The sequence below is a fragment of the Psammomys obesus genome, unplaced genomic scaffold (genome assembly GCF_907164565.1).
Source record: "Psammomys obesus unplaced genomic scaffold, mPsaObe1.curated_primary_1811, whole genome shotgun sequence".
In the NCBI taxonomy this organism is placed as follows: domain Eukaryota; kingdom Metazoa; phylum Chordata; class Mammalia; order Rodentia; family Muridae; genus Psammomys; species Psammomys obesus.
In genome coordinates this window covers 959,862-983,285 of record NW_026594143.1, presented here as the reverse complement: position 1 = coordinate 983,285, position 23,424 = coordinate 959,862, and the positions used below count along the sequence as shown (strand labels likewise).

Here is a 23,424-nt window from a genome sequence, read left to right as displayed (position 1 = left end):
CCTGAGTGCTGGGATTACAGAAATGTACAACCACACCTGGTTTTAGGAGGTATTGGGGATTTCAAACCCAGAGCCTTGTGTATTCTAGGCAATCACTCTTCCAACTGAGCCACATCCCTAGCAATGGTCATAATTTAAAAACACTATCCTGGACTGTAGAGAAAAATTTTACATTCCCAAATATCTGTGCTATACAGTTTTATGTTAGTATTTTTGCTGGATTTTTTTTTCTTTTTTCTTTTTTTTGGATCATGTTTTAAAGAGACAAAATACCACCATTAAAGAATGAATTTCAGTCTCCAGTATAACCTGTTTACCAAAGTGCATATGGCTTAATCAGAAATTCTTTTCCTTTATAATGCCAATAATTACATGGTATAATCCTTTATGCTAAATTATCCCATAAGTAGAATGCATCATATAGTGAAAGAGTGGGAGGAAAAGAGAATTGAAATGCACCCCTTTTAAAACCTAACCCATTCCTACAATAATAGCTTCATACCATTCAGGAAAACAGTGCCTTCATGACCTAATTGACTCTTAAAGGTCTTCCTTCTAATACTTTTAAAATGATAATTAAGTTTCCACATGAGTTTTGAAGAGGGTATTTAAACCACAGCAGTAGGTGCTGAAACAAGGTTGGGAAATTAGGTAATCCAGTAACAACAAAAACATGAAAGCTCATGAACAACTTTAAAACGCCAGTTTAAGGGGGTTAATTTGTACTCATGTATGCGTTGGCCATTAAATAAGATTTTGTGAAAAGCTAGAAGCAGGAAGAACAATACAATCACCTTTGGGATAGTCGGAAGTTAAAGGATATAATTGGCAAATAGATAAGTATCCTGTTTCCCTTGCAGCCCGTGTGACTCCAACTCTACCCAAGCAGGACCGTCCTGTTCGTGAGGGGACCCGAGTTGCCTCTATTGAGACAGGCTTGGCTGCAGCAGCTGCAAAGCTTGCACAGCAGGTAAGTGCTGACACCCCACCAGTGACCCTGCTACTGATGGCTTAAAGCCTCAAAATTCAGACCTTTAGGCTTGTAGGATCCTGCTATTATGGAAAACTTTGATCTTTATTTTTGGTAATACCCCAACCCCTCCCTCTCTATGGCAGGCTACTTCCATAGTTTACATAGTTGGCATGAATTAGGATGAAAAAGGGGGTCAGAGAAGTGTCCTTATTGATGCCACTTACCTTCTAAATACATATAATCACCACAGATGTGGGGGGGGAGAGTCAGTTTTCTTTACAGGTATAGTCTCATGCCCCAGTGGAAGACCCTGAACCAATGTATAATGGAAAGCATTAATTTGATCCAGTGGGTTATTAAAAATAAAAAAAGACGATATGAAGTTGGGAGAGAAACATGATGGGGGAGAATCTGTAAGGCTTTGGAGGTAGGGGTGAATATGATCAAAATACATTGCATGGATATATAAAATTCTCAAATAACAAGTAAAAAGTAGGGGTTGGGGATTTAGCTCAATGATAGAGGGCTTGCCTAGCAAGTGCAAGGCCCTGGGTTCGGTCCTCAGATCTGGGGGGTGGAGGGGAACCCAAGTAAAAATTATTGGAAAAAAAGCTTTAGATAGAAAATACTGGATCTGTCATTTGCTTTCAGATTTCGTCCTGAGGAAGTGACTCAGTTGAGTACACTTTAGTTTTGAGTCACTTACTGGTATTGGAATTTGGCCTTTTATAAAGAGGTTTTTTTTTTCTTATACCATTTATTAAATATTGTTACCTTAATCTTTATACCCTGCTTCTCAAGAGAACATTTACCATTTTCATCCTGAAAGGTCACCCTCACAGAATCAAATTTACCTCTTAGCATTAGTTTACAAAGTGCTTTAACATGTACTATTATCAGAAACCGTAGGAGCACTAGGAGGTGTTATTTTTGGTTCTTTAACAAAATCCGTGTAGCTCCTCATGCCATATCCTATATTGAGCATCTGCCTTACATTGGATATACCTATGTACACTGTCTAATCTAATCTAATCTAATCTAATCTAATCTAATCTAATAGTCTTGTTGAATAGGTATTTTTATTACAAGTGAAAATTCATACAGGTGAAAAATACAAGGCTCACTTTAAATGACTGACTAGTCCAAGATAAGACAGCCAGTAAATGGAGGAGACAAGATTCAAACTCATATTCTCTAACTTCAGATTTCATGCTACTTTATTTTTTAAGTAAAGTGAAATAACTAAGTGTTTATTATATAAGTGAAGTTTAAGAAGTGTTTTCCATATAATGTCCCATAGAGCTATGAAGTTTCTGAGACATGTCATAGAGACTATTACTGAGAGCCAGCAGAGATCAAGCAGGCCAAATGGCTCTTTGGCTAAAATTTCCTGCATCATTCATCAGTGTCACATAAGATGTAACTTCTAGATAAAGGTTTTCTATTGCTTTAAACAATCAGAAGAAAGTGTGGAAACTACTCTTAGTTCTTTCTAAGCAGTACTATTTGGGTTGATGGAATTACTTCTAAGAAGAGGTTTTAGAGTTGAGGGTGGTGTTAGAGAGTATTGAGGGGAGGCAGGGAAGCATTATATGAAAATATTACTCCTTGATATATCTTATAAAGCTCTCTTTGTTTGGTCCATAGTGACTTCTCTCTAATCTCCTGACTACCCTCAAGTATACTTGTATTCCTGATTTACCCCATGTACCAGATTGTCTCAGGTCTTTATGGCTTTGCATAAAGCCATTCTTTCTGCCCATTCACATCACCTACTACTGCTTTATTTCTTTGCTCTTCATCTGTAAATCTATATAGCATTATCTCATAGTGCCTGTAATCATAAAGACCTTTATTAAAGAGTGGGGATGCGTTTAATTTAACTTGGTATACTCATTTTAATAACCACACATGATAAATCAGTGTTGGAATGAATGACATTTTTCTGGATTGGAGACTTCATATTGAAAGATGAGTATAAGTGAAGTTAAGAAGTGGATTCTTGCAGGGCAGTCTTTAATTCCAGCACTCAGGGAAGCAGAGGCAGGTGGATGGATCTCTGTGAGTTCAAGACCAGCCTGGTCCACAGAGAAAGTTTCAGAACATCCAGGGCTTCTCTCTCTCTCTCTCTCTCTCTCTCTCTCTCTCTCTCTCTGTCTGTCTCTCTCTCTCTCTCCTTTAAAAAGCTGAAAAAAGTGGATTCTGGGGCCTGAGAAAAGAATCTATGAGTAAAGGCACTTGCCACCAAACATGTTGACCTAAGTTTGATTCTAGGACCCACAAGGTAGAAGAAGAGAGCCTACTCCTGCAAGTTGTGCTCTGCTTGGACAAGTTATATATTTTCTCTTTTTCTCAACTGTTTCATGAACTTTGTTTAAGATTAAATGAGTTGGTATGTGTGTCCGTTCTCCTAAGAATAACACTTGATATAAAGTAAGACTTACTGTAGTTTTTACCTTCAATCTTTATCATTATGGGTTGGTTGGGTATAAGTAGCCACAAAGTGGAATATCAGGCCAGAAAGTTTGAATTTGGTTGGGAGCTTGATAGTAGCTTTTCCAACAAAGAACTTGGCAAGGTGGAAGTGTTCCTATCATAAGATAGTCCACTTGTCACCTACATGTAAAAGAGATTAGTAACAATGGGAGGGCATTTTAAGCTAAATAATCTCAATAAGAAGACAAAATTTATGGAGCTATTCTAGAGAACAGAGGAACAGAATTTCTTCCTCCTCCTCCTCTTTCTTCTCCTCCTTCTTATTCGTCTTTCCTTTTTTTTTTTTTTTAAGGTTTTTTGAGATAGGGTTTCTCTGTGTCTCCTGGCTGTCCTGGACTCTCTCTTGTGTAGATCATGCTGGCCTCAAACTCACAATGATCTGTTTGCCTCTGCCTGCCAAGTACTGGGATTAAAGACATGTGCCACCACTGCCCAGCCAGAATTAATTCTTAATATTGGTGAGAAAAGAGATTCCTAGTAATGGTCTGGCTGAACAGGGCCTGCATCTCAGCTTGAAAACTTGATTGTATCTGCAACCTTAGGAGACTAACTTAGGGCTGAAGAGATGGCTTGGTAGTTAAGAGCACTGATTGTTTTTCCAGATGTCCTAGGTTCAATTCTCAGCACCCAAATGGTAGCTCACAACAGTCTGTAACTCCAGTTCCAGGGGATCTGGCATACTCACACATATACATGAAGGCAAAACACCAATTTAGGAAATAGAAGCCTGAGTTTGAACTCAGATTTACCTTACTCCAAAGCTAACACTTTACTCTCAGTTCCTTTTGAGAAGTTTTGTACAATGGATACATGCTAGATGTAACTACTTTTTCACAAGGATTTGGGTTTAAGTTACTTATTATCTTTGAGCTTCTGTTTTGTTATTTGTAAAATGAATAGTCCCTCCCACCTCCCTTGCCTCGTATGGTGGCACATGTCTTTAATTCCAGCACTTGGGAGGCAGAGGCAGGTGGATCTCTGTGAGTTCAAGGCCAGCCTAGTCTACAGAATGAGGTATAGAACAGCCAGGACTACACAGAGAAACACTGTCTCAATTAAGTGGTAGTGATCAGTTAAAGATGGATGATGCCAAGGAAATCACTGTCGGTATTGGAAGTCCTGTATTGTGTGTCTATACAAAATAGACGTAGGGGATCAGGGAGAAGTGGAGGGATGCAGAAACATTGACTCCTTACTTTCTAGGAATTTTATTTTTCTTCACTCTTTAATCTCGCTTCCAACTTCATTTTTCTTTCAGGAGCTGCAGAAGGCCCAAAAGAAGAAATATATCAAGAAGAAGCCTTTGCTGAAGGAGGTAGAACAGCCTCGCCCTCAAGATTCCAGTCTCATCATGACAATGTCTGTACCAACACTGGCTACTACACCCCAGCCTCTCACCTCCCTCACCTCCTCACCCCAGCCGCCTCCTGAGCCTAAACAAGAGGCTCTGTCAGGAAGTCTTGCTGACCATGAGTACACTGCTCGCCCCAATGCTTTTGGCATGGCTCAGGCAAATCGAAGCACCACACCCATGGCCCCTGGAGTCTTTCTCACCCAGCGGCGCCCTTCAGTTGGCTCCCAGAGCAGTCAAGCAGGGCAAGGTACATGACCCAAATGGGTATTAAAATGAAAGCTCTTAAAGCTTCCTGATGTAAATCTTAAGTGCTCTAGTAGATGACAAGACCAGGAAAAGGCACTGAAAGCTAAATTTCAGGTGTTTGGATTTGAGCTCAATAGGCTGTGGAGAGGAAATTAACTGATTTAAAAAGAAGTAATGTTAGATTTAGAAGTTTGAAAGATTCTTCTGGTGTGTCATAGTGGAGAGTGGACTGCAAGTAGGTATTCTGTATATCCATAGATTCAGGAAAGACTGAAAAAACACAAACATATGACGTCTGGTCAAAGTAATGGAGAGATGACAAATGGAAATAATAGTTGTGATAATATAGGATGTGAGAAGTGATTTGATGTGAGGAAACCGAAGGATGCATGAGAGAGTGAAGAAGTCAGTGGGGGGAAAGACCCTAAAAACTGGAACTATAGTGACTGTGGCTGCTGTAGCAATCAGAGAAGCCAAACATGTGGCATTGAATAGAAGTGGTTAAGCAGGCTCCTTGCCCGGTATGACATAAAGATGAAGAACCTTTGTTGAGAGAAAAACAAAAGAGGGGGTGGCACAAGAACACTTGGTTCTAAAGTTGCTCATAAAGCCTCTGCTTCCTTTTACCCTTCCCTACAGGAAAACGTCCTAAAAAGGGTCTGGCCACAGCAAAGCAGAGACTCGGCCGCATCCTGAAAATCCACAGAAATGGCAAGTTACTTCTGTGAGCTGAGCCCCATCATGTCCTACTCCTTCATCCCTTCACCCCCATTGTCTTCTTTGTTGTCAACTCGGGGCACTCCTGGATCCTATGAGCCCTGGACAAGGTGCATTGTCCTGCTTTCTTGGGACTGACCAAAGGCACGGACTATCCCCAAAAACCCTTTCCCACTTCCACTATGAATACCCTGCCTTCCTTTTCCATACCCATGAGTAGCAGGTAAATGGAAGAGGTTTCCAACTGACAAGAACCTTTTCCTGATTTTTCTCACATGTTTCCTTTACACCTTTTCCACCCCTTCTCCATATGGAAGGAATGATAAGGAGCAACATAAGGGAGTCTGGGCCCTGTTTCCTCAGCCATGAAGGGAGAGGCCCAGTGCTCAACATTTTCTGCAACTCCAGCCCTGTCTCTAAGCCTGCCCACCTCCACCCATTCCTACCCCTTCCTCCCTATCCAGTGGACATACCCTAATTTCAGTCTTGATCCTGAAAGAAGGTTGTGGTCTTTATCTCCTTTTACCTCTTTTCATGAGAAACATAGAGAGGGCCTTTATGACTCTATTGTGGGTCATTTCCAGAGCTGGCCTAGAAAAGCTGACTTTATCTGTCTTTGGAGGAAAAAGGGAGATTCCTGTTTCTCTTTGAGGTGTAGAAGATACCCAAGCCTCTAACCATGACTGTTGCCTAGCCCACCAGAGGAAATGACTTTTGTCTGACTGCACATGAAGCCCCTAGGATGATCTTCAGGAATTTGCCTGTATTTTTGAGGCCCTGCAAAACATTATCCCCATAGCTATAACTGGGTTCTGGCAGGTATAAACCCACCTCCTTGAAATCCAAAGTACCTGCCATGTTGATAACTCTGGCTCTATGGCCTGCCACCTATACCACAAAGCACAGCCTAGACCTTCTAAAGAGGGTGTGGTGAGACAGCCTAACCCTGCAGGGTCATTTATCAGGAACCCCCATGCTTCTTTCCCCATCTGAGAAGACTTCAGTACTCAAACCTTCACCCTGGGCCAACATCAAGCATAGTACAGATAGGCTATTCATGTCCACATTTGGAAACGATGCCCATCTGTGAAGTAGCAGATCTTCTGGTCCACTTTTCTTTCCTTTCCTTTGTGATTGTCACTATTTTCCAGACAGTGCTCCCACTTCCTCTTGTCTTGCCTTACTGGCAATCTGGACTTGGTGGAGACTGTCCCCTCCAAACAACCCATTTTGGCACTGCCCAAGTGGGAGTGTCCTCTACCTTCCACTCGTCCTCACCCCACTTGCCTAGTGCTTCTGGGGAATGTAACAGCTATGATGCAGACCACAATTTGTGAGTTCTCTATGTTATCTTTATGTTTGTGGCTTATCTTCCTTTTTTCTATAGATCCATACCCTCCCTCCTTCTTGGAATCAGGAGTACTTTAGCATATTTGCTTTTTCTACCTTGGGGACCACAGGGGCCATGCAGTCCTCCTTTAGTCACACCAAAGGCAAAAGGCCTGGCTACCTCCCCTTTAGCTTGAGAGGTCCCTACTCCCCTCCTTTCTACTCAGCTTTGCTTATCTTGGAGATTTCAAGGCAGTAGTGGGGAAGTAAGAGGGAAGCAGGAGAAGCCTCTGACCCTATGTGGGCAACTTCTTGACTAAAGGCTGACTGCTGTCACCAAAACCAGGTCCCTAGCCCTTTCACCCATTAGGACTCCCTTTTTGATCTTTCAAAGGCAGCTAATTGCTAGCACCTTCTCCCAACCCATTCCAGGCCTCTTCTCCCTCTGTTTCTTTGTTAGAAGGTTCTGTGGAGCTGAAACTCAGACTCTGATGGGGTTTATGTAGTTTAGTTGGGTTCTCAGAGTCTACTGTTGTTTTGTGTTGTTTCTAATGAAAAGCAAGTTTACCCTCAGAGTTATGCTTTTCCAAAGAAGCTAGTATTTTTGTTGTTGTCATTGTTGTTTTTGTTTTCTTTTGTTTTTATGTTTCAGGTTCTAAGTGAAGTGAGGTGGAGAGGAGTTGGGAATAACCAAGGTTTAGAACATGGTGAGATAGTTATCTCTGATCTGCAATCCCCAGCAGAGAGCTGGGGTAGGATAGGAAGGCAGAGAGGATTTCTATTCACCTTTAATATATTTTTACAAAAAAGCAAACAATTTAAAAACAAACCCACCGCTTCTGTACATGTCTAAATATATTTTTAGAAGTGGGTAGGATTGTGATTTCTGATGCAGGGCCTTTTTATAAATAGGTTAGAGTAGCATCATCCAGATTTCTCTGTTGTTTGTTCCCCTCGTTTTTTCTTATGTTGTGTTACTAATGTAATTTATATATTTTTTAGATCTCCCTTTCCTGTAGAGATAAAAGTGATTTATCTTGGCAATTTTGTTGTTTGACATTATTATTGGTGGTGGTGGGTGGTGGTGGTGGTGGTGGGTGGTGGTGGGTGGTGGTGGGTGGTGGTGAGGTATGGGGAAGTTACTTTCCTTTTGTCTCTCATTCAGCAGTTTATCAGTGGTCATTTCTCTGGTACCCAACATTATACCTGAGATAGGAATTTGGCCGGATCCTGTCCTCAAGGGCACAGCTTAAACATGTGAAATACATAATTAAAAAGTAAAATAAGCAGAAAATCAAAGATACAACAATTCAGTGGTCCTGAGAAGTTCAATGAGAAAGCTTCAATTGTATTCATGAGCTACTTTTTATTACCATATACTAATTATACATGATAACGTATTTCATTATGACTTTCTCATACATGTATATAATATTCCTTGATCATATTTACTCCACCCATAACTCTTTACTACCCCCTTCCCACTTCTGCCAATCTCCTTCTTCACAATCAGTCCCTCTTCCATTATCAGGTCTTTTCTTTCTTTGTTAGCCACTGAGTATAATTAGGGAAGCTTACAGAAGCATGGGAGAAAGGTTACTTACTAGAACATGAGTGCCTTTACCAGTGGTACTTAACAATGAAGAAAATATCTTCCTCTCCCAGCATCTGTCAACTACATTCACATCCTTAGTTGGGGATGAAGCCTTGTGGTCACCTCCCTTCTCCATAACAGAATGCTGACAGCCCTAGTCCTGAGCAGGTCTTCTGCTTGATAATCAGCTGCTTAGAGTTTAAGTGCCACAGCTGTGTCTTATCTGTTAGAAACCATTCCACAACAATCCACCCCTTCATCCAGGTCATATTCCTTCCTCTCCCTCTTCCATATTATTACCTTTACCTTATAGATGTTCATTTACATACCCTTAGACATATAGATGTCTCATTTAGAGATCAGCTTTAAAAAATATCTTCTCGGCATGTTGACCAGTTACGAAGTCCATAGTAACCCCTGCTGTACTACTCTGTGGTATATTTTGCACTGGTTATAGCTGTGGTCTCTTTTCTGTGGCTGGGAATATTTTCTCTGTTATCTCCCTAGCGTTTGTGATATGTATAATCTTGATTGATTTCTATACTTAAGTGCAGTGGAAGGAATATAATCATGAGAGCTAACAGGTATTACTCTTAGTGCTTTATGTATATTGGCTTATTCTATACTTATTGTTTTAGTTTGCCTTCTATTGTGGTAGTAGAAACCATTACCAAAAGGAACTTGGGGAGGAAAGGGTTTATCTGACTTCATGTCTGATCACATTCCATCATTAAAGGAAGCTAATGCAGGAACTCAGAGGTAGGAACTGAAGGAGAGGCCATGGAGGAATTTTGCTTACTGGCTTGTGCCCTATAGCTTCCTGTACAACCCAGGACCACCTGCCTAAGGATGGCTCTGCCTATGTCAGTTATTAATCAAGAAAATGCCCTACAAACTTACCTACAGGCCAATCGGATGGAGGAATTTTCTCAGCTGAGTCTTCTTCCCAGATGACCATGGCTTGTGTCAAGTTGATGGAAAACCTACCAGCATAATTGACCCCATGTCAGGTTGGCATACAGATTCTTAAGTCCTTTTTGTTTTTATTCCAAGAGGGAAAAACATGGATAGTTGCAATAAAATAAAAGCAAGAGCAACATCCCGCAGTATAAATCAAATTCTGTAGCCCATTGTTCCATATCTATGATTCAGTCACCATCTTCTGGTGTCCAGAAGGGCTTATGCAACTTCCCTTTACTGCATACAGCATACCTAGCATGTCTCATAGGTTAGAGCTGCCAGCTCCAACCCACTCCTACTACCTATTTCTGTCCTAGTTTGCTTTCTATTATTGATATTAAGACCATGCCCCAAACCAAGCAGATGAAAAAAGAAAAGGTTTATTTCACCCTATAGATAATAGTCCATCACTGAAGAATGCCAACCTGAGAACTCAAGGCAAAATGAAGCAGAGACTATGGAGGAACACTGCTTATCATTTGCTCCTCATAGCTTACTCAGCCTGCTTCCTTATACAACTCAGGACCACATGTTGCAGGAACCTGCAGGCAGGAACTAAGTAAGCTGAGCCCTCCCAATCATTAAAAAAGTGCTTCACAGACGTTCTGATGGATATAATTTCTCCTTTGAGGTTTCCTCTTCACAGATATGTCTAGCTTTTTGTCAAGTTGATCAAAAACTAACCAGCACACTTAACCAACTTCACATCAGAAAAGGGAGAAAACAGGGAACAGGAAGAAGGGGGAGATAGAAAGACCTAAAAGGAAGAGGAGCTCCATGAGGAGAGCAACAGAACCAAAAAATCTGGGCCCACAGGAGGTCTTTTCTGAGACTGATACTCCAACCTAGGACCCCTGCACAGATATAGCTCATGGCAGCTCAGTCTCCAAGTGGATTCCCTAGTAAGGGGAACAGGGACTATCTCTGACATGAACTCAGTGGCTGGCTCTTTGATCACCTCCCCCTGAGGTGAGAGGTAGCCTTACCAGGCCACAGAGGAAGACAATGCAGACAGTCCTGATAGGGTAGGGTCAGATGTAAGAGGAGGAGGAGGACCTCCCCTATCAGTGGACTGGGGGAGGGGCATGGGAAGAGAAAAGGGAGGGAGGGCGGTATTGGGAGGGGGATACAGTCTATGGCCATACCAACCTGAATGCGCCAGAGATCAAACGAGATCTCGTGCCTGATCTGGGAAGCTAAGCAGGGTCGGGCCTGGTGAGTACTTTAATGGGAGGAGGCTACAGCTGGGATACAAATTGAATAAACTGTAATAATAAAAAAATTTAAAAAGAAACTTTAAAAAAAAGTAACTTTTTAAACATCACAAATGTAGGAAGTTCTAGAACCAGCCCGGTTCTAGAACCTGTATTCTTAACCTAGTCTGCCACCTCTTATACCCATTTCTTAAGTGTTTTGTGGTATTGGGCACTGAGTTAGAGTTTACATAATATAGTCTAATTTATTTTTCCTAGCCATGTAATAATTGAAAACCTAATTTTCAGTTACAAATGAAGTCAGCCAGTGGTCTTCCACAACAGCATCTGCCTAATTCCAAAACTCATGTGCTTTTTCCTTCACCTTGTTAGAAATCTTTTTGAGTCTCAAATCTAATAATAGATGTATTGATTACCTGTTGTGTACCTAAGGTGTAGCGCAGAGAGTTGGATCCTGAGGAATACCTCCAGGGTGATGTTGAAAACCTTGCTCCTATGTGGTGTGGTGGGGTGGTGCACACCTTTAATTCCCGCACTGGGGAGGCAGAAGTACATTGATCTCTGTGAGTTCCAGGTCAGAATGATCTACAGAGTGAGTTCCAGAACAGCAAAGGCTACACAGAGATAAACTGATAATAATAAAATTTGAACCCAAGGTAAGTTTTTGTTTTTTTTTTTTTCCTTTTCAAGGTTTTACATCTATAGGCTGGAGGGACGTTCTCTAGCAGTCTAAATGACTGCTTCTACGCACAATCAGCTTCTTACTAGCAACGGTTCAGAGAGAGAAAATCATGTCTGACACACAGGGAACGATGTCTTCTAATAGAAAGAAAACAAGATAGTTGAAGGATTTTAGAATCTTTGCAGGAATCGTGGGCAAGATTATTTTTGCTACTGACTCCCACTATCTCTGAAAGAGTGAAGCACTGTTACCAGCTTCAAGTCAGAGAATAGAAGTGAGTTTTGATCAGCTTACTCCCCAGTACAAACAGGAGATATCATTAGATCAGAGGCTTCTAATTTCCCTAATTTCAGTCTATTCTCTTTACAAAACTGAGTTGACATGTAACTCTTTCTCAATGACAAAGTAACTTGGTAGAGTATCTTAGGGAGAAGTGTGTGCTGAGAGAAGTTTAAGCAATTTAATATAAACGTAGCTGTAACTTTCCTAGGGTGGTGGGAATAAGCCAAATCTCTGTGAATGTGTAGTTTGAAAAGGTACACAATCATAATCAGTTTTAGGACATAATACTTAAATTAGAACCTCAGATAATGGAAGATCAGTAATTTTAACATTTGTCAAAAGACCTGATTGTCCCATTAATGACAACCATTGAAAAATAGACTAGCCCTATAACTATTAAGGAAATTTAATTTACCCCCCCCCAAATCTTCAAGTTCAGATAGTTTTACTAGATGATTGTAACAAATCTTGCAAAAATTGAACATTTCTACACTAGTTCTTTCAGATAATAGAAGAGTTAGGTGTTTTTTCCCCTCTAATATGTCCTGTTCAGTTAATATTGCAGTTAACATAATCAGATAGTACAAGAAAATCAATATGGGCATATACATTTTTTCATAAAATATTAACAAATAAAATTCACCAATATATTAAATATACCTCATAATAAGTGGAATGCATTTAAAAGGTGCACAGTTGGTTTTTCAAAACCATTCTATAAACAACAAAATATAGTATCTTTGTTTTGTAAATAATTGCAAAATCTAACATTCAACAAAATTCAGCACACATTCATAATAAAGAACTCCTAAACTAGGAGAATAATACCTGCCTTCACTTGGGCTGCTAAAACAAAATATCACTATTTGAGCACCTTAAGCAGTTTTCAAGTTTCTGGAGGCCAGTAAGGCAGAAGAAGTCTAGCATGATCAGTTCTGGTGAGGACCATTATTTTTTTTTTATTGTTTTAAATCATGCTCAATCAATCATTGCAATGGAGCCACATAAATTGTTAAATTGTCTTAATTACAAAAACAAACATTTTTAATCACAAACTATTTGTCATTTTTACCACCTCTTCTATACAATAATAAAACACAGTTTCAAACTTCTATATTCATGTGTATTCAAATATAAAGTAGTGTGAGGGGCTGGAGAGATAGCTCAGTGGTTAAGAGCACTTGTTCTTTTTGAGGACCCAGATTCAATCCCCAGCACCTACACAGCACCTTATAATTGTCCATAACTCCAGTTTCAGGGGATCTGATACCTTCTTTTGACCTTCGTGGGCACCAATCATGCATGTGGTTCACAGTATACATTCAAGCAAAGTATTTATATATAAGACTAAAAAAGTAAAATGAGCTGTATAATAAAAAAAAATACACAAGAAGAGGAACAAAATTGGTACCGTACACACTATAAGGAAATAGTATAGTTACTCAAGAATCCGCTGCGATGCCAACTAGTCATAGGCATGGGGCCTGTCCTGGAGTGTGGTTGAAAATACTCAGTTCATTCCATCGAAGAAAACTGATTTTACCTCTTCAAGCAAAAGTGTATTGGCCAGGGGTAGAAATGGGTGAGAACATCCTCTCCTCATGCTGGGATTTTGTCTGGATTAAGCTTGTGCAGGACTGGTGCATGCTGTCACAGTCTGGTTTGGGGGGGGTGGAGGGTTTTGTTTTTTGTTTTTTGAGACAGATGTATTCTGTATAGCTCTGGCTGCCCTGAAACTCCCTCTGTAGACCAGGCTGGTCTTGAACTCACAGCACTCCAGGAGGCAGAGGCAGGTGGATCTCTGTGAGTTAGAGGCCAGCCTGGTCTACAAAGTGAGTCCAATACAGCCAAGGCTACACAGAGAAACCTTGTCTCGAAAAACAAAACAATCAAGCACCTCTGCTATTCAATTCTATATTCTAGAACAGCAGGGTATCATTTTTTTTAGCTTTCCAACAACTACTTTTTTGCTATATACTTATATGCAGTTTGATGGGTGTGGGTGGGTGTAGAATTTTTTTTAATAAGTGCTAATCCTATCTGGAGGGTCCCACCTTCATAACTTCATCTAAACCTGATTATCTTCTAAAGATCTCACTCTTTAAATCCCTCACAGTATTTGAGACTTTAACAAATGAATTTGGGAGTAGGAATACATGAACATTCAGTATGTGATGACCTCCTAAACTTGATTAGTATCTACAAAAGTATAACATTTAATATTCCCAAGATTAGAGATAAGTGGCTCCTATCACTTTTCGTATTCAACTTACTATAGAAGCCCTAGCCAGACCAATTAGTGAAGCGTAATAAGAAAATGGCATCCAGAATGGAAAGAAAGAGGTACAGTTGTTTTTATTTACAACTGTAATGATGGTTGCAATATTCTACAAAACTTCCTTGATTTGCCAGATGACTTCAGGAAGGCTGCAGAATACAGTCTCTTAGCTAGAACTCTGTACATTAAAGCTGAAATTTAAGAAGTATATAAACTGTGTAACTTAGACACAAAAATTTCCAAAACATAATGCTTAAGTGTATAATGGAACATATAATAGCTCTTATACAATGACAAATGCTGTTGAAAGATTTTAAAGATCTAAATAAACATTTGTGTTCATTGTTTAAAAGATAAGGATATCAATTCTTCCAAGTAGATATATAAACATAATGTCATTCTACTAAAATTTTCCAGCATATTTTGATAGATCTTCACAAGATTATTCTAATGACTGCATAGGAAGGCAAAGAAACTGTAACAGCTATAGCACTGAATGTTGATCTTCAAGAAGGTATTTCTACATTTGAATCCCTGAAACCATTATATCATTTTATTTAGTAAAACATTCTTTGAAAATATAACTGAGCAAAAGGTCAGAAGAGGGGAATATACTGGGTCATCTGAATGACCCCTAAATCTAAGGAAATTTGCTTTTATAAGAATCAGAAAACACAGACACAAAAGAAATATCCATGTAAAAATGGAGTCAGAGATTAATGTTATGCAGCCACAAGCAAATTAACACTTGCTGCATCAGTGATGAAGACTGGTATTAGTTAAAGGGAAAAGAAAAAGACAAAGGTATAAAAGCAACAAAGAACACTTTTTTAAAGGGGGTACTGGAGGAGTTGTATTATCTATAGGCAGAATGTGAGCCCTGAGTTTGATTCCCAGAACACGGTGGGAGAAGTAAACTGACCCCCACAAGTTTTGCTCTGTCTTCCACTTTCTGGAAGATTGAAACATTATCTAATATTTCTAACAAGTTACTTTAATTTTTCATTTTGGTCATATTCCTTCTCCTTCCCCAATCTCTCCCACCTACCCAACTTAATATAATATTCTTTCTCTGACAAAAACAAAACAAAAAAGCACACATGAACATGGAGTTCATGCTGGGCATGGTGGTGTAAAACTTTAATCCCAGTACTTGAGAGGCAGAGGCAGGCGGATCTTTGAGTTTGAGGCCAGCCTGGTCTATAGAATGAGTCCAAGACAGCCAGGGTTACACAGAGAAACACTCTCTCAAAAATCCAAAACAACAACAAAAAACCATACAATTCATTTTGTATTGACCAATTACTTTTTAGCATGAGGTATGCCCTGGAGTGTGGTTGATATATCCAGTGTGGTTGATACGTCCAGTGACTTCCCTCTCGAGGAGGTATCAGTTGCAAATAGCATCCTATTTGGGGGAGTGTAGAAATTTGTGCCCACTTCCCTGTCACCCTGTGGGATGTCATCTGGTTTGAATTTGTGCAGGTCTCATGAGTGTTGTTGCAGCCTCTGTAAGTCCATATATGCATCAAACCCATCGTGTCAGAAAAATCACCATGTCCTTGGTGGTGTCCACCACCTCTGCCTCTTAAAAATCTTTCTACCCTCTCTTTCGCACAGATCCTTATACCTTGAGGAAAGGAGTGTGATAAAGGTAATTCAGGGCTCAGGGCTCAAAAGTCTCTTGATCTGTATGTTGTTCAGTTATTATTTCACTTACATTTTGAAATGGTCTAGCCAAATGGCTCAGTTTAAGGTACTTGACACCAAGCCTGATAACCTCATTTCCAGACCATGTGTGGTACAAAGAGTAAAATGATTTCCACAAGTTGTCCTCTAACTTCCACTGTTTGGATGATTTTAACCATAAGTTTTTCATATGTGATAATGCTAAGGTGCTAAGAACACATTTCTTTTAAAAGAAAACATCATTTTTTGTCTCTTTTTAGAAGGATTGATTTTTATTTTGTATAGATATGAGTATCTACATGTATATATGTGTACTACATGCATACCTGTGGAGGCCAGAAGAAGGCATCAGATTTTTACAATGTGTGAGCTACAATGTTGAGTACTGGGGACTAAACTATGATCCTCGGCAAGAGCACTAAGCACTCCTAATTGTTGAGCCATCTCCCTAACCCCTCTTGTTCCTTTTTAAAGTAAATGTTAATAGCTTTTTGTGAATATAGGTATACTGAGAATTGAACCCAGGCACTCACAAACACTACACAAGTGCACTAACAACCACTGAGTTTCACCTCTAAGATAGTAATTTTCTACAAAGGTTATTTCTCAATTCATAGTTTCCTGAGTTTCTTCCCATCTCTCTCCTTTTTCATGTTAGAGATTTTCCCCCAGATTCCTAATAACCTATTTGAAGAAGTTCATTTAAATTTTGTAGCAAGAGATTCATGATTTCATTTATGCTTGGTGTCCTCCATTCCATCTTGTAAGAATAATCATTCTTCTAAGGCATAGGAAATAAGTACACAAATCACATATTCCACAAAATAAGGAGGGGATCTGCAGATCTAAGTACTTCTTAAGCACACTTTCACTTGATCTTTCTATGTAGTCCTGCATTCACTGACACTTTTGGAAGTAGCTGAAGTATCCCAATGGCATTTTCTCCTCTTGAAGTGGAAAATTTCATTCTAAAACTCATATGTAATAACAAAAAATAGCCAAATTAATTTTGAAAAGAGCAAGTGAATGACTCACACTTTCCCATTTTAAGACATAATTCAAAGCTAAAATAATGGCAAACTAGGTGTAGCGGCTCACTCAGAACTTGGAAGACAAAGGCAGAATGATCAAAATCTCAAGGTAAGCCTGGGCTACCTAGTCACTTCCGTATCAGACTAAGTGACAGAGTCCTCATCTCAAAAAAACAAACCAAATCTTACAGTAAACAGTGTTGTGTGGGTATGAAATAAATATACATAGATTGATCTACTAGAATCAAGAGTTCATCTATGTTTTAATTGATTGTCAAAGAAAATGCTGAGAAAAATAATTGAACATCGACATCCTTATGAAATAATTTGATAACTAGATATGTGTTCAGAAAAGGGCCAGTTTGGATTCTGTCTTACTGCTGTGATAAAACACCATGACCATAGCAACTTGTGATGAAAGGGTTTGTTTCAGCTTACAACGATAAGTTCACCCTCTATTATTTAGGAAAGTTAGAGCAGGAATTCAAAGCAGGAGCATGATGGTAGAAACTGAGCAGAGGCCTTGGAGGAGTGCTACTTGCTGTCTTGCTCCATGGATTCATCAGCCCAAGAGTGGCACTCCCCACACTGATCTGGCCTCTTCCATATTAATCATGAATCAAAAAAAATGTACAAGCCAATCTAGTGGGGGCATTTTCTCAATTGAAGTTCTTTAATCCCAAATTACTCTAGCTTGTGTGTCAAGCTAACATAAAACTACCCAATACAGACATCTACTTCATAATGTAAACAAAAATTAAATGGAAGCCAAGCAGTAGTGGTACACACCTTTAAGCCAGCACTTGGGAGGCAGAGACAGGAGGATCTCTGTTGGAAGGACCCTGCTCTTTGAGGTTATAGTCCTCCCAGTTCAGATAGCCATTCTGAGCTCCATGGAGGACTCCCTCTCCCCAGCAGGGTCTCCTACTTTCTTCCTGACCATGTGGAGAATGCCTTTAGGCATAGATTCTTCTAACCATGTCTTATATATGTAGCCTTTGACACAGTTCCCTGCCAGCTCTCTCCTTTCTATGCCTATAGGATAATTAGATACTGTATTCCTGTTCATATGCCTGAACTGTGCTGCTGCCAAATGCAAATTAAAATATCCCTGGGATCCCTAGCCTTAACCAGTTATGTACATCTATCCTGTGAACCCCCTCCCACCTACTTCCCAAGGGGTATATAGCCTTTGTTCTCCCTGAATAAAGTTGAACTCTCCAAAGGGGTTCCCAGAGGTCATTTCAGTCATGCTTTTCTGCCTTCTGAGCCCTGCGCCCTTCCTTCTGTTCCTCTTGCCTTTGTGGACTGGTGGCCAACAGCACCCAGGAAAGAGGAGAACCATAGCTCTTGTTAGTTCAAGGCCAGCCTGGTCTACAGAAGGAACTCCAGGATAGCCAGGCTACACCGAGAAACTGTCTCAAAAATATTTTAAATGAATATGTAATTCAATATATGACCTAAAAATATTAAAGTCTTATATGAAAATATCTTACTGATGGTTTTGGCAATAGATTCCCATACATGACATAAAAATTAATAGCAATGACAAAATTATAAATTAGGCTTCATCAAAATAATTTTGTATGTCAAAGAATGTTATGACAGAAGTGAAAGCTACAAATCTAAGGAAATAATTCTAAGTAATATTTATAAAATGGCATAATACACAAAATATATAAAGACCTTTTATGATTTGACAAAGAAAATTTTCAATTAAAATATGGACAAATGAGCCAGGCAGTGGTGATGCATGCCCTTAATCCCAGCACTCAGGAGGAAGAAGTAGGAAGATCTCTGAATTCAGGTCCAGCCTGGTCTACAGAGCCAGTTCCAGAACAGGCAGGGCTACTAGTGAGCCTTGTACCTCACCTGGGAAGCACAGTAGAGCTGACCCCATTGGTGGGGTGAGCCAGCCCTGAGGGCGAAGGCATGAGAATGATTGAGCTGGCCCCGAAACTTGCCTTCTGTGAGGCAAGGGAAAGATGCCCTCCTCCAGCCTTGCCCCTTGCCATCTAGGGCAGGCAGGAAAGTTGACCCTGTGCCTCAACTGCTGCAGCACTCAGAGAGCTGTCAACTGTACCTCACCAGGGCAGCACGGTAGATATGGCCCTGGATATGGGGTATGCAGGAGAGCTTGTAGGGGCCATGAGTACAGGAGAGTCAGCCCTGCCTCCTGAATGCTGGGTAGTAGTACAGATGAGGGAAATATGTCCCCCCTTCCTCATCCCTCGCCACCTATGGCAGATAGGAGACCTGGCTCCAGGACCATGAGAGTAGGAGAATTGGCCATGTCTCTCTCACTGGCTGCAACACTCTGGACAGCAGGCCCTGTACCTTGCCTGGGTAGCAGGGTAGAGCTGGCCCTGGTTGCAGGGGTTGCTGATGAGCTGGCCCCAAAGGTGAGAGCGGAGAGCTGGCAAGCTGACCAGCTCAGATACCTTCCAGGCCCAGATCTAGGGCCTTGAATTGGTCCACTCCAACATCTGTCCCGTCGAACTGCTAGAGTACATGAAGAAGCTAATTCTACAGATCAAAACTACAAGAATTTCTATGACACAGGACAACAGGTTATCCGAGGAGTCCCACTGAGGTTCCAGTATTGATAGTGTATCAGAAGCCAGTGACATCGTACCAGATCAACGACTCATTGCAATGAACATTTGGAAGCAAAAAAGTGTGGACAAAAGGATATGCTGGGGAAACTGTGACACACTACAGCTTCCACAATGAGATTTTTTTTCTCTTAGAGGGGAGGTTACAAGAGAGTGGAAGGTGAGAATGAGGGGAAAGAGAGATGAGTGGAGTTGGGGTGCATGATGTGAAATTCACAAAGGACCGATAAAAAGTCAAATAAAAAAAAGCAACAACTGACTCATTTTCCTAAATTAAGTAGTCTACAAGGACATGAAAACATGTTCGACATCATTAGCTAGTATGGAAATAAAAGTCAAAACTGCAATGGCTTGCCACTTCACACTACACCAGCTCAAGTGGACAAGATCAGTTAACATTCCAGTGGAAACAGTAATTGGACTCAGTTACCAGAAAAGGTATAAGACGTAAGGGTGGAGAGGGACTGGGGATCAGAGTTGGGGGCTGGGGGGTATGCTATATAGTCTATACATGCATGCAGTTGTCAAGGAATAAAATTTATTTAAAAGTATGGAAGAATCTAGCACTCAGGAGGCTGAAGCAGAGGATCTCTGTAAGTTTGAGGGCAGCCTGGTCTACAGAGCGAGTTTAGGACAGCCAGGACTCTGTTACACAGAGAAACCCTGTCTCAAAAGCCAAAAAAAGGAAGGGGGGAGAGAATGTAAAAAAAAATATGTGACACTGTCCTTGTGTCATCACTAATCATGTACTTCTTAACACACTTCAGCATGGTTTGGGCATCCAGCAGTACCAAAAGTGCTTCTGCTAACTTCACAGATGATAAATTAATATTCTTACCACATGTATCCTCATCAGCATTTGATACACAGTTTCTCTGGTCTTGAACACAACCTTAAATTCCTTCACAAACTATTTCAGGCTTTGGGGCAGAAACATTGGCATCATTACCTGTGAAAATTCTTCACATATTTCTCCTAGTCATCTTTTTTTTTTCTTCCTAAACTTTTTACCTAAGCAATCTCACAGGCACTAAGAACAATTTGTGAAGTGATGAAAAAGTGCTTATAAAAGGAATTAAAGGCCTTTAATTCCCAGCTCTCAGGGAGGCAGAGGCAGGCCAATCTCTGTAAGCTTCAGACCAGCCTGATCTGCAAGTCCAGAACAGCCAAGGTTACACAGAGAAACCATAGATAGATAGATAGATAGATAGATAGATAGATAGATAGATAGATAGATAGATAGATAGATAGATAGATATAGACATAGATAAAAATAAGAAAGAAAAGTGGATGGGAGAGATGGATTACAAGCTGTATCTTGTCATTCCTAAAGGATGGTGCCATTGCCATATATATCTTTGCTATACCTCAAGGATTTGTGACCTAGTAGCACTGTTGGTTATTTGCCAACGTCTGAAAAGTATAATCAAAATAAACATGCTCAGCATCTCACAGATTCCCATAATGGGTCTCTGGCCTCTAGACAGAGGGAGACTATGGTGGGAAAGACCTTGTGGAAGCTACCAGAACTCTCTCTTTCAAAACGCCAGTAGTTTCCATCTTCCCTTCATAAACAAAATCTCCCTGTCTTTGAATTGAGTGTGTTGCACAGCATTTGTGATCATGAAGAAGAGTTGAGTAAATTATGGGGATGACAGCAACATTTTAAGTCATAGAAACAACTTTCTATAACATTTGTGTGTATGTTCTTGGAAATTGAAGTCCTGCTTGGGTTCCTTGTTGGCATCTACAATTCTGTCTGCTGCCAAAATTTACATAAAGTAACATATGATCCTCTCCACTAAACATCTTATCTTTGATATTCTCTCTCACCTCAGTCATTTGTACTGTCCACTCATTTATGTCAGCACACGTTTTTTTCCCCAGTCACATCGCAACACTCTATGACTTTTATTTTAAATATCTCTCAGATCTTTCCATATCTGCTGTCACTGCTCCATCTCACCACTCTTTGCCTGTACCACTGAAATACTTCTTGTATTATTTTTCTGTTGCTGTAATAAAACACCATGACCCCAAGCAATAAGATAAAGCGTTTATTTTCGATTACCATTCAAAAGGGGGAGTGCATAATGGCAAGGAGGCATGGCAATAGGCTGCCAGAGCAGAGAACTGAGAGAGCACATTTCTAACCATAAACACACATCAAAGAGAGTGAACTGAAAGTGGGGTGAGACCATCAACTACCAGAACTTGCTCCAGTGACATACTTCCTCCAGTAAGGACATACTTCCCAAAGGTTCCATAACCTCCCCATACAGCACCACTAACTGGGAACCAAGTGTTCAAAGACCTGGGCATATTGGGGTGGGGGTGTGGAAATTTCTCACTCAAACTATTGCAGTTCTTATTTCATCTCCTCTGGCCCATCTCTAATATGTTCTCCAAAGTAATAGTTTTTACAAATGTCTTGAAGAAAAGAGCCATGTTTGTTTTCTGCTTGAAAATAGCTAATGGGGATCCTGTGAGCTGGCCTAGTCAGGTTTGTCACACTTTTACCTTTCACAAACCCATTGTATATTCTCTCATATATGATTCCTAGCTCTGAATCTTCAGATATGAGTATAGATTCTGCAAGCCCAGAGATTTTAGCAAAAGCATTATGTGTTGGAAAGACAAATCCATAACCAATAAGTATCTACTGCAGTAAAGACAAACCATTGTCTTTTCAATGGAGGAAGTGTTCCAATTTAGTCAACCTGCCACCAGGTCACTGGCTGGTCACCCCAGGGAATGGTGCCATCTCAGGGGCTCATTGTCTCTGCTGTTGGCAGACATGGCACTCAACACGCTATAGCCAGGTCAGCCTTGGTGAGTGGAAGTCCATGATGTTAAGCCCATTCATAACCCCATCTCTGCGACCATGGTCACTTTTGTTCATGAGCCCATTGAGCAATGAATGACAGGATTGCCTGGGGAAAGAGACTGGCAATCCACAGAATGGGTCATCCTATCTACTTGATTATTGAACTCCTTCTCTGATGAAGTCACCTTTTGATGAGCATTTATATAGTACACAACTATTTTCATATCCTTTGCCCATTTGGAGAGATCTATCCACATGATTCTTTTTCAGGTGTGTAGTGCACCAATTTTCCAATCATGTACTTGTTTCTGACCATCCAGCCAATCCATTGGCTACAGCCCATGAATCAGTGAACAATCACACATCTGGGCATTTCCAAACAAAATGTATGACCATGTGTACTGCCTAAAGTTCTGCCCACTGTGAAGATCTCCCTTCACCAGTGCTTTTCATGGATGTCCCAGAAAGAGGATGTAATGCTGTAGCTGTCTAGTTCTGGGTGGTGCCTGCATAACGTGCAAAGCTGTCAGTCAGCTAAGCCCTAGTCTCTTCTTCGGTCAACCAATTATAAGGCACACCCCCATGAGGCTCCCGGTGCATGCATAACAGCAAATGGCATTGTAACAGGAGTAGAAACCATAGGCATTTAGGGAACTTCTTCATGTAACTTACTTGTGCTTTCACTACCTGCTTAAATCAGATCACATATATATACTACTTCCCTTTGAAAATGTATCATTGCTATGCATGTCTGTGGTGATTTGAAAGAAAATGGCCCCCATAGGCTCACAGGGAATGGCACTATTAGGAGGTATAGTGTTGATGAAGTAGATGTGACTTTGATGGAGAAAGTGTTTCACTGGGGGCAGGCTTTGAGGTCTCAGATGCTCAAGCTAGGCCCAGTGTGATTCAGTCTCTTCCTGCCATCTATGGATCCAGAAAGTAGAAATCTTAGCTACTTCTCCAGCACAATGTCTGCCTGCATACCGTCGTATTTCCTGCTATGATGATAATGGACTAAACTTCTGAAACTAATCCAATCTCAATTAAATGTTTTCCTTTATTAGCGTTGTCATGGTCATGGTGTCTCATCACAGCAATAGAAACCCTAACATAGTCAACATTCTACTTTATGAT

General features: G+C 40.4%; 1 protein-coding gene across 4 annotated transcripts in view; it reads left to right on the top strand.

The window, feature by feature from the left end:
• Phf8 (PHD finger protein 8) overlaps positions 1-8,159 on the top strand; it is a 102,611-nt gene extending 94,452 nt beyond the window's left edge. For 3 of the 4 annotated variants that reach the window (XM_055617920.1, XM_055617919.1, XM_055617922.1), the window contains 3 exons: positions 861-970; positions 4,728-5,070; positions 5,709-8,159. In XM_055617920.1, coding sequence (XP_055473895.1) covers positions 861-970; positions 4,728-5,070; positions 5,709-5,797 — 542 coding nt within the window. In that variant the 3' untranslated portion in view covers positions 5,798-8,159. The remainder of the gene's footprint in view (positions 1-860; positions 971-4,727; positions 5,071-5,708) is intronic. The other variant, XM_055617921.1, reaches the window with a different exon arrangement.
• The last annotated feature ends 15,265 nt before the right edge of the window (positions 8,160-23,424 follow it).